The sequence below is a fragment of the Bactrocera dorsalis genome, chromosome 5, assembly GCF_023373825.1.
Source record: "Bactrocera dorsalis isolate Fly_Bdor chromosome 5, ASM2337382v1, whole genome shotgun sequence".
In the NCBI taxonomy this organism is placed as follows: domain Eukaryota; kingdom Metazoa; phylum Arthropoda; class Insecta; order Diptera; family Tephritidae; genus Bactrocera; species Bactrocera dorsalis.
The window spans coordinates 11,766,347-11,779,141 of record NC_064307.1 but is presented as its reverse complement, the minus strand read 5'-3'; the positions used below and the strand labels follow the sequence as shown (position 1 = coordinate 11,779,141).

Below are 12,795 nucleotides of genomic sequence, written 5' to 3'. Positions count from 1 at the left end.
CATACTAAATGCTTTCGACCAGGAAACACGCAGATAAAGTAATACAAAGCAACACATGTTTAAGCGAAATGGTTTTCTTCGAAATAATAAAAGCAGATAAAGCAAAGACTTTTGCCATATTCCATAAGCCACAATGCGCCGACTGCTGAATCACCCACGCGGTATTAAGCAAATGGAAAGAAAAACTAAAAATACACTACACTGATGTATTGTGAAGGAATTGGGGGAAAACTTGGCAATGCCATGCCTGCAGGAAAAGTTAGAGCAGGTGGGGTGGGCAAATAGTTCAGCATTGGTGGTAATATCAATGCATTTATTTTATAATAATTTTTGGGATTTGGAATTTTCGTTTGAAATAAAAATAAACTTTTGGGTTTCTTACAAAATGGAAAATATTCCGCGATCAGCTGAGTATTTTATATATTAAAAACATGAAACTAATAATATAAAAAATGTATGGTAGTTAACCAGTTAAACCATAAAATTTATCTTCAATTAATTTTTAGAAAAAAAAAAAAAAAATATATTATAAAAAAAAAAATAAAAAAAAAATAATAAAAAAAAATTAATAAATTTAATAAAAAAATAATAAATAATTTTTAATGAAAAAAAAAAAATAGTTTTTTATAAAGAAAAAAACTTTTGATGAAATATAATTTTTAATAAAAAAAAATAAATAAATCAATTTCCACATTCGGTATTTGGGGACTTGAATAGTTTTAGCCCGATTGGGGCCCTTTTTAGTCATAAGGTGCTCTACTTGAAGCGCACTATTTACATAGGTAAATTTTTCACAATACATTCGACTATGATTTGCATTTTGGAAGGTGGAAGAAACAGATGAAATTAAAAATTGGTTTAAAAGGGAAGAAGAAGCGCGGTTGCAGTGCGATTTCGTTTGTTTTCTCAGGAGAGTGGTCGGTCTAACACCTAATTTCAACCAATTTTATAGTGTCGATTGGGTGATTTGGTCAGACCCAATTTGGATATTATACCCAAAGTGGTTTAGAAGATATATACATTAAAGCGTTTTGTGGGCGTGGCAGTGGTCCTACTACGCCCATCTGCGAACTCGTCCTCACTTTTTTGCCAAGGAACAAAGTTAGCACTGATCTGTCTGTCGGACAGGCAGACAGTTACTCGGATTTTAACTCTTCAAACAACCGTTAGGTGAAAAAAACTTATACTCTGTAGCATCAAGAGTATAGAAACTAAATAAGTATATACACATTGTTTATTAACGATTGAAACAAATAAAAATTGTATGGCTTTTAATCAAAAAAAAAAAAAGACAAAAAAAATACAGTACTTAAATTGAAGGGGTTATATCCAATTTTAAATTCCAAAAAATCTATTACTTTTAAATATATTAGTATTTATTGAATATATCCAATTTTAGGTAATATTTTTCACACAAAACATTTAGTTTTGTTTTCAAAGCCGTCGTTTACCCAGAAACGAAAATTTTCACTAGTCCTTCGATCTTTTATCTGGTAAAGTCTCATCTATAGTAGTAATAATTGTATTTTCTTTTTTGTTTTTGGATTTGAGCAAATTTTAAGCGAAATAAACCCTTCTACTACAAGACAGCTTATTTCGAAATTCTTACTGGAGATCGTTGAAGATTTAATAAATAAAATTTCTTAAAAAAAAGCTTTTTTTCTCACTTGCAAGTGAATAAAACAATCCCTTAATATATTTAATTTTTTTCTTGAGGGGACTTTCCTTAATATGATGGATTTAAAAATATATATATTGGGATTTTGGTGATATTTCTGAAATTAACAAATCATCAATCAAAAAGAACCAGCCATAAAGATATCTATACAGCTGCCGGTTACGAAGCCAGAAGCTCACTAACTTAAAAATAGTAATAACATTATTATAATGTTTGAAAAACGAAATCATCATAGAAAGCAAGGAATTTTTCTTATACTTGAATCTTAAGAATGCCTGGAAAGCAGTTTAGTAGAAATCAACAGCCATTGTCGACTGAGCAAAGCCCTGATCTCCCTAAAAATCAACTATCGTCAATAGCAAATTATGAAATCTTAAAACACAAATTATTATTTTTTTAAGAAACACGGATAAGAACTCTAGTGATGTTATACTAAAACAATTTTTTAATCGCAATTTCTACAATTTTTGCCCTACAAATCTCTGACGGTGCAAAAACTTAACACATGTTTTTAAATATTATTTTTTAAATGCCTTTTTAGGTTAATTAATAAATGCTTGTTTTGATTACAAAGTCAATTGATTTTGCTAAGAAAAGCAAAAAAAATATATCATATGTTAAGATGCTTCTTTAAAAAGGTTTCTTTTTCTTTATAATTTCTAAACATTATTGCGTTTTTTCTTTTGTTTATTATTATAATTCCTTTATTAGCGCCATTAAGCTCATTTCATCACTAATTCTTCAATTCGATGAGCGCCTACAACTTTGTTTATTTTATAGTTTTTTTTTATTGTTTTGATTACGCTTTATGTATCTTATAATCACATAAATAAAGCCAAAGAGCATAAAATTCTTTGTGCAGCCCAAATACTAATTTCATATCATTGTATTTTATGTTCACCACTATCCGTTACGAAATTGCTATGTTATTTGAATAAGTTAATATGAAATCTTTGGAAAACACCTGCGCACAAATGTTAAACGCTTTCGTAACAGTAAAATATTTCTGCTTCAATAGATGAATATGAATTTTCACCACAATATTAGAATACTAGATGTCAGCTGTTAATCCTTCCCGGCGTTTAAAAATAATTTATCACGTCACACTTTCATACGAATCGTGTCATCTGCAAGCAAGAACCATATGCAAAAAATAACAACAAAAACCACGAATTTTATCAATGCGATAGAAAAAAGCCGGTGAGAAACGGACAAAGAAAGCAATTTGAGTGAAATAAATTCGCACTTTACTCATACAAGAGTATTTGACTTTAATTAAACGCCACGCAAATTGTGCGCCGTGCAACTGTTGAATCTCAACTAAAATTTGATGCGTTCGAATGACATCATTTTGCGGCAAGCTAAAATCTTGTACGGAAAAAATTCGAACAACAATAAAATTGTAAATACAAAGAAAACTAAAAGTAAGTGTTTTCTATTTGCTGGACGCTTGTTCACCGCCTCTAAAGTTCGCTTCAAGCTCGAAGTCGTCAATGCTTTGCAAAAAATGTACAAAAATGGTAGCAAAATTATAGCAGTTAGTAGATGCACGACTAGAGTCGCCTCGAGACCACCAACACTAAATATGGCGTTTAAAAATCGAACAAAAACAATAACAAGCTGACTACACCGCAAGCGAAGTCGGTAGTAACACATTTGAGCGCAATATAAATTTTTCAAATGTCACGACTGTGACACGCTGACATTCATCGGTGGTGAGGACGGTGACTATAGAATTACACGCACAAAATAATTAAAAATTTACAAAAAAAAAATCAAAATAAATTAAAGAGAGAAGAAAAATATTAACAGAGTAAAAAATATAAAAAAAAATAATATTCAAAAAAGAATTACAAAAAAATATGAAAAGATAAATTAATAAAAAATTACACGCATAAAATTATAAAAAATAAAAAAGTAAATTAAGAAATTATAATAAATTTAAAAAATGAAAGCATTCAAAGAAATATATAATCAAAAAATTATTAAAAAAATGTAAAAAATATAGAAATAAAAAAACAAATAATAAATTAAATAAATAAAAATTGAAAAAGATAATAGTAGTTAAAAAATAATAAACAGTTTTCAAAAATGAAAAAAGATTTGAAATAAAACAAATAAAAAAACAAATTAAAGTAATGAAAAAGTTAAAAAATAAATAATAATTATCAAAAGTTTAAAAAAGATAGAAGTTAAATTAAATTAAAATAATAAATTAACGTAATGCAAAAAATTAAAAAAATTTAATAACCAAAAATAAAAGATAATTTTCAAAAATTTAAAAACTTTAGAAATAAAATAAAGTTAAAAATAAAAATATAAGTAATAAAAAAAAAATAATAAGACAAAAAAAATAACTTTCATAAATATAAAAATAAAACCAAGAAGAAACAATCAATTAAAGTGATAAAAAAATTTAAAAATAAAAATGAAACACAAAAAATAAAGAATAATTTTCAAAAATTTAAAAAGGATAGAAATAAAATAAAATTAAAAATAAATAATAATTTCTTATTTTTTTAATTTATAAAGTAATAAAACAATTAGAAAATTTATAATAATAAAATTAAAAAAATAGTAATAAACTAAAAATAAAAAATAAATAATTATAAGAAAATAAAAAATATAGAAAACAGTAAATAAATAAAAAACCAAAAATAATACGAAGATAAAATATATCTTAATTAAAAAAATTATAAACAATTAAATAAAAAAATAATAATGAAAAAGGTAAAGAAAAAATTATAAAACATAATAGAAAAAATGTAATACCAATAATAAAAATTTACAAAAATAAAAAAATTAAGAATAAGGAATAATACATAGAAAATATTACAAATAAATAAACAAAATTCTCAATAATTAAAATAATAAGATGAAATTATAATATCTAGTATAAAACAAAAAAAATTAAATAAGAAAAAAAAAATAAAAAAATAAAATATTTAAAAAAATCCACAATTAAACTGAGACACGCAACGAAATCCAATCCAACAACGTTGCATCCACACTAGTAACGATTGACAGCTGCATTGTGTTGTCTGCGTTATCAAAATACATTATTCGTATGTCTACTTTTGTGGTAAACTGTCGACAACCGCAAAAATATTTCGATTAAAGTCAATAAGATCGATTACACCGTATACGGTTAAAAAGTCTTTACAACAAAACCAAATGCTGCATGCGTTGGAATAATGTTTAACTTATTTTTTTTTATCAATTTTCAATATTTTTAATATTTACAAAAAATGTCTTTTTATTGTACGTTAAAATTTGTATTTGCTACGAATTTATTTGCCTTCGACTTGTGCACGCCTAAACGTCTAAAATGAAACTAAATTCATAAAAACATAACGTAGCATTTTATTTTAAACTAAATGTTAACGTGATATTTTCCAATACTTTTTCAATAGCAGAGTCGAAACGGGAAAATACTTGCTCAGAGCGCAAGCAAGCACCCACTACGTGAAGGAAAATGAGCAACGCCACGATGTACTTATGTATACATGTGTATGTATGCATGTGGCGGAAAAGCGATTGAGCAGAGAAATGCGATCGTGAGCTTTTTTGAACTGATCGTGAGAGTTTTCCACGTAAGCCATAACGTGAGAGAGCGCAAAGCATACGCTAACAGCATTTTAGGGGGTGAGGTGTTGTGTCTGTGTGTATGTATGTGCCTCGTATGGGGGGCAAGTAAGCTAAAAATGCCGCAAATGCGGAAAATTCAGGTACAAATCGGAACGCGTGCGGCACATTGACCGTTAAAGAAAGTGTTTTCATTACTTTATTTTGTTCTTGTTGTATTTACGACACAAAAACACTTTTAGACACAGACACAGAGATTTGGCTAAAAAGTGAAATTTATTTATTTTCAGTAGTAAACAGACAGTATTAAAAACAATAGAAAGGATCTTTTGAAAGACAGATTTTGTTGGTTTGATTTGCGTTGCTAAACGCTCAGCGAATTGTTTTTTTTCTTTTGGAACCAAATTGGAACTTTTTTTCTCCGATGTTATCGCACAGAAATTTAGAAGGCACCTGAAAAAATGTTTCAGTATACGACAGCGCTCCCCTAAGTAATTATACACAGATATTGGGAAAAATTGGGGAAAATTTGCGATCTCTCAATATAGTCACCTTTAGTTTGATAGTCTTGAACAAGCGGCCTTCCAATTTCTTTACCCCGCATTACTTTTGAGGTCTCTGTGGCGGCGATTTGACTAAAATTTGAGTCCGGCAAGTGACTTTTTCAAGTTTGGGAAACATAAAAACACCCCACGGAGCCAAATCTGAATCATGAGGGATATTCTTCGCCAAATCTATGTACCCTCAGCACCAATAATTTTTCTATATCGCTGCCACGACAGTCAGGTCTACGTAACCGGAACGGATTCGAATTTTTTACCCGGTCAAGGACTGTCAATTCGGCAGAATTCTGGCGCTACAACAACAACAACATAATTTTTCTATGCCCAAATATTGGTATATCTCTATCCCCTAAGCCAATTTCCTCATCTCTTTACCGCACTTTCAATTAGCACTCAGGTAATACGTGATCATCGAGTTTTGTCACGTTATTCTTCGTGTTTGTTGTTGTTGTAACGGATACGTAATCGTGGTTAGGATGGTAAAGATTAGACAAGTTGTCGTCGACATCATCCAACGGCAGGCCCAGGAAACGTGCTGTTTCGACGGAGTGGGACGAAAGGGAGAAATATACCAGATTAGTAAGGTTAGTAGGGCATGCAAAGAGGTGGAGTTTAACCTGCTACAGTATCCAGAATGAAACTGCGCAAGAGTCACTCTCGTTTCCCACGACAACTCGAGTTCGTCGTCTGCAATGGGTGGTGGTTTGACTCCAACTACGCCATTTACTGAAAGGGAGTCGATGAAGGTGTTCATGGCTCCACTGTGAATGGCGGTCAGTGCTTGTCGGAAGTTGGTTGAGAACGTCGTCGACGTAGTTAAGGAATGACCTATTGATGCTCCCGGATTTTATCCGGCCAAGGGGCGTTATTCCGAAGATCTAACACCGTTTAACTCGATAATCTGACTTTTTAAAAATCGACGCGCACCAATCGAAGGAGACTATTTGATCTCGAGATTTTCCTTCTATAAACCAGAATTGAATCATGATCTTGCTCTTTTTCTACAACAGATCAAAACAAAAGTACGAGTTCGATTCGACTGAAATTTCGACAATAATCGTCAACAAGGATGGCTCGTATTAAAAATAAATTTCATTTGCGATAGTGGCGCCATCAGGCGGTGAGGTGAGGCTAAGTAATTATCGCCCTTATATAACGAATTTTCAATTTAATAATTATATTTTATGGAAAAATAAGAAAAGCTGTTACATCGAGTTTTTAAGGTTAAATTTTAGATTTTCTAAAAACAAGGAAAAGCCTTCAATGAACACACAGACATACTCGAATAACGACGACTTCATACAAAAATAGCTGCACATGTGCACAGTAAAAAAATAAATTGCCGACGTCAAGACAATTGACAAGCGTTTTTCACCTGATTTTTCCCGCACACAAAATGTATTTTTAATTATAATTCGGTCAGGTATTGGGCGAAGGCGACTTTAACAGATTTGTACATTTTCAGCAACATTGTTGACGACAACACTTTCGGCAGGGAAGCGTGCGATGAGCGTTATTGGCATTGGAAATTTTAATTGATCTGATTTTTTTTAATTATAAGGTGTCTACATTGAACTTGAATGGGGAAAAGCAAAAAAAATATAAAACAAAAATAAAAAATAAAATAAAAAAAGTTCTTAATTAAAAAAATAATACAAAAATGAGAGAAAATAATTTTCCTAATCCTAACCGCGCTTCCATATGTACATACATATATAATAACGGCATATAATATTTCATACTCGCATAGCATATCAACTTAAAAAAAAAAATAAACAAAAACATAAACATAAAGAGTTTCCGATACCACCATGTATAATATCTATTTATAGTGTCGCAGTGTTTTAGGAGCGTTTCTTGGCCAGAAGCCTAACATACTAACAACTTTCTAATATGTGTTTGACGAGCGCTCGTTCGTTTCGCTCCGTCGTATGTCAACATATACGCACATATGCGCAAACTACACTTGACAGCGATCGTCGCCGCACTACTCCACTACTGCGCATGAGGAAGCGCGCCCAACTTCATGTCTACAATGAAGTGTTTGTGTGTTGCTTCACATGGGCACAACAACAAATTACATAAATTTTAAACGTTTGCTATTTATAAACACGCCAGAAATGTGTTTTGGGGATTTAATGATGTCTTTCAAAAAATGGTCAAAAGTTCAATGAACGGGACATTTTATATGTCAACTAAGAGCAGTGTGAAAATAGAAAATCCATATATGTACATATGTATGTATGCATGTCGTTTAAAGGGCTACTGACGCAACATTTTGAAGCAAGTTTCTATTCTTTTTGTGTTCTATGATTGTTGTAAATTCAAAGTGGGTGCTAAAAACGAAGTTATTTTCAAAGTATTTTATAGTGAAACACTGAGATATATGTACATATGTCAGACCGCACGAGTATAAATTTCACAGTTGTCGAAAAATCGAGAAAATAAATTTGTTCGGGACAATTAGGGGCGATGGACTAAACTCCTAGACCATTCATAGAGACTGATATACTTATTGCCAAAAAAAAATCATCAATTTTTTTTCTTTGGTTTGACCCCGTCGAAACGGCACGTTTCCTGGGCCTACCGTTAGATGACGTCGACGACAACACAGATAACTCTTACCATCCTAACGGGTATTGAGAAACCGTTAAAACAACAACAACTAATAAATTTTTTGAAAGGAGAAATTTTGGAAAAACTGTACTATTTTAAGAAGCACAGTGCTACACATCAATCAAAACGACGACAGACTTGTATTTCTCTTGTTCTCAAACTTCAAGAGAATATTCGCTAGAACAAAAATGGAGAGATAATCACCAATACTGCCGTATATTTGAAAGCCAGATACAAATCTTATTATAAAGCTTGTATCGAAATATAATATAAGAGAAAGTAATCTGTATAGCTGGAACAAATGTCATGTGATCAAAATTGACCCGGATTGGTAGATTTTAACTGCGCGCAAAAACCAAATCGACAAAAATTCTTCCCAAATACGCTTTTTATATTCCTGAGAAGTTTGATTTCTTTTTGTCAATTACAGTGTCTTTTACAGCGATTTGATGATGACACAAAAATATGTTTGTCGATTTTTACTATTGAAAACATTTAGAGAACGACTTTGGTTGAATGTTTCCAATGCAATTACGGACGTGGAATCATTGAAAATGTTGCAGAAGTATACTCATTAGAATATTTGGCACATATGATGTCTTCCACAGTTACTGACGGTAGTATCGAAAAAGTTAAAAAAAAGACAGAGAGAGATAGACAGAGTGATAGCAGAGATCTCAAGATATCCCATGGATCGACCCAACTCATTTTGGTTAATGTCTTGGGTATGAAGCGTGTCAATGCTAGACTCGTCCTAAAAGACACGAACCTATTGCTAAAACGACATCGTAAAGTTCGTACAAGAGATGCTTGACAACGTAGTTGATGATTCTACATTCATCAAACGTATAATTACTGCTAAAGCGACGTATGTTTATAAATATAAATCGAAACTGCCCAAATAATCAAGCAAAGGTTGCTACAAAAATGAGCCGAAACCAAAAACAAAAAAAAGCAAAATTCGCTGTAAATGTATTATAATGTATTTATATACGGGGAAACACAGATTTTTGCCAATCCGGGTCACATTTGATCAGATGCTATTAGCTATTATAAACGCAATTCTACTTTTACACGGCTCAGGCTGAAGCTCCAGGTATGCAGTATATAACATTTGTTGCCTACATTTCGGCGCACTCGAATTCAATTTTAAAGCGCAACACAGAAAGTGAAACACAACAAGGGTTTTTCACTATATTTATTCATTTATACATTTCTGAGTATAAATAATTGCCTTTATATTACTACGTTTACGGCTTTCATACATGTTTACTATAAAAGTCAATAGCAACATATTTATAGCATGTGCGCTGAGAAATTTGTGTATTTTTCATATGCACATACATATGTATACAACTACGTAGTGTTTAATAGGTATTTATGAAGGCATGAAAAAACCGCAGTTATGCACACATAGTATAGGATAGGACTGGCTATAGAATTGTGCTATAAAACAAATGTACAGCAGATGTGCAAGAAATAATGTAAATCGCTTAGCAATTTCCATTAATAGCTGTAGTTAGTACGGCAGATGAATCAGTTCTTGTCTAAAGCGCATACAAACACACGCATTCACATACACACACACACACGAAATACATATTTGCACTTGACATCGTCAATCATAGGTTGGCCGGTAGACGGACAATTGCCATTGTTTGGCGAGGTGTGAATTATGTTAAGCTGACGGCGAATACAAAATGTTGACTAATGCAGCGCAGAAAATAACTACAACAAAAGAGGCAACCGAAATAATAGAAATAAAACTTTAAACAGCAATTAGAGGACATTTGCAGTGATTAACAATCGCTAAATGTTTATTTAGACTTGTTTGAAGAAATTTATTTATTGTTGTTGTTGTTGCTTGCATTAGCTTTTACAAGCGAAATGATAATAATTTAATTTAACCGACAGTGCTTTTAAAAGCCACAACAACAACAACAACTATCTGCAGAATACTTTAAATTATTGCCGACGAATTATGCGCTCTAATACCGTTGACCTCAACCATGAGGTGTACCGTTTGAATTTAATTGGTTTTTGCTAATGTTTTATTAAGCAATCGGCTTAGATATAAATTCAATGCCAATAAAAGCGAATATTCAACTTGAAATTGTGCATAATTTGACAAGTGAATGTGTCATCGGCGGCAGACAGCGCGGCGCGACAGGCACAACCGTTACACACACACTTGCGCCTACATAAATGCCAATGCTCAATATGTAAAATCATAAGATTTTGAAGGCAACAAACAAACATACAAAATAAAAATTAAAAAATATAAAATAAAAAAAAATATTAATAAAAAATATTTTTAAAAATGCATTAAAAAAAATTAAAAAGAAATATTTATAAAAATATATTTAAAAAAAATAAAATAATTGAAAAATTAAAAAAAAATAAAAATTTAAAGAAAAAATATTTGAAAATTAAAAAAAAAAAAAATATTTCAAAAATTTAAAAAAAAATTTAAAAAAAAAGTACAAAACGACTATTCAGAAGAAAAATATTTAAAAAAAAAATTTAATAAAAAATAATCAAAATAATTCGCGAGATGTTCTGATTTTGACACCTTTAAGAAAAAATTGGAGTGAAGTGATCACATGCGTGTGTTAATGTGCGCCCAGCGCCTAAGTAGGCCACATACATGTATTTGCACACATGTATGTATGCATGTACATATGGGTATGCTGTAAATAATACATGCAGATAACCGTAAAAATATACATCTCACATTAACTAAGCCAAAACTGCGTGCAGCAAGTGGGTCATTGCAGCCACGAACGGCAGGTAATTAATGCTAAACAGCTGCGCTGACTGAGACGGTCGATTGATGGACAGACAACAGACAATAAACGTGCTGCTGCATAGTGAGTGACCACAGCACAGCGCCGCCGAGTAGCCTTGTCCTGGCTGGGATTTGGTTGAAACGCAAAAAATTAAATAGGAAGATTTTTGCGATAAAAATTGGAATTGTCGTCGTGCAAATACAGTCTATAGGGAACTTAATAGAAACGGTTCAAATCACTTCGCTAACGATTTTTCGCTATTATATTTTATTAGTTATGAATATACATAAGTTCCGGTTACTGTATCAGCAGAAAACGAGTACAAATGGTCGTGTAGAATACTGTCGATTTTTAAAACAGTATTTGGGATTAGAAATTTTTAAATTATTTTAATACATATTGCAAAAATAAATATAATTTTGAATATTTTAGTATTATTTGCAACTCTGCCAAAATTTAAAAATATTGTATTGAAAAAAAAAAAATTGTTTCCAATTAGTACGCCACGACTGTAGTTGTAAGTGCTTTTGAACAGCAACCCACGCAAATGTAGCCACAAATGCAAATTGCAGCAATCGCTCGAAGGTGTGACGCCATTCCAACTTAATTAGCTAAAGAAAATACTTTTTTTTACACTTTAATTAAATAAATTTTACTTTTAATGTTTACCGCCCGTGGGGATGTGTATATATTGTCCGAAATTCGTGTGTTATGGACATGTATATAAACACATTGGAAATCACCATTTTAAGGCAATCAAAAAATACATTCCATAAATTCGATTTTATAGTATGGTAGTAATGGACCCAAGTGCTGATTTAATTTCCGTGTAGATATTAATGTACAATTGTATATACATACATATGTACACTGGTACAAGTGCACGTTGCAGCTTATTGCACACTAGGTTCACGTTCAAAAATAACAATTACACATGAATTCAATTTTCTTAGGTGTAAAGTCTAATCACAATAGCATCGTAATAATAAAAAAATTGAAAGATATATGTTAACCATAAACAAAGTGTCACTTTATAAGCAGAAAATGTTTTAAAAATGTCAAAAGTTTGTTTTTCTTATTTGTAAAAATATTGTATGCCTAAAATTATCTTGTATATTGTTGTTGCTATTATTGTAAATATTATTTATTATTGCAATAAACACCACATCATCAATTAGAAATATTTATGAGCGTACTACCCACAAATATTTACAATTGTTAAGAGAAAAATGCATTTTAAAGATACTCACCTCTTTCTCCTTATCTTTCTCTTCCGCATCGTTTGCTGAATCTTGCCGCTCTGGATCGAGCTCCTGTAAATGCAAGCCAGAAAATAGAAAAATAAAATTTTAAAAATTTCCGTATTGTAAATTTACGTATTTAAAATGCATAAAATTCATAAATTACCGCAATTAATCAAAGTCTATGTTGTGTGTACGTAAATACAACAGATGCCTAACGAATTGATATGCACAATAAATTATAAAAGGCAAACAATTATACATTTTGCCGACACTTGCACATGAAAATTGTAATTGCGTTTCAAAATTTCATATTTGGAATA

At 31.1% G+C, this 12,795-nt stretch overlaps 1 protein-coding gene across 7 annotated transcripts in view; it reads right to left on the bottom strand.

The window, feature by feature from the left end:
• LOC105224488 (protein phosphatase 1 regulatory subunit 12A) overlaps window positions 1-12,795 on the bottom strand; it is a 44,939-nt gene that overhangs the window by 16,980 nt on the left and 15,164 nt on the right. For 2 of the 7 annotated variants that reach the window (XM_049458324.1, XM_049458323.1), the window contains one exon: window positions 12,482-12,544. In XM_049458324.1, the coding sequence (XP_049314281.1) occupies window positions 12,482-12,544 (63 nt within the window). Of the gene's footprint in view, window positions 1-4,736; window positions 5,021-12,481; window positions 12,545-12,795 lie in introns of those variants that run through there. The other 5 variants (XM_049458329.1, XM_049458327.1, XM_049458326.1 and 2 more) reach the window with 5 other exon arrangements.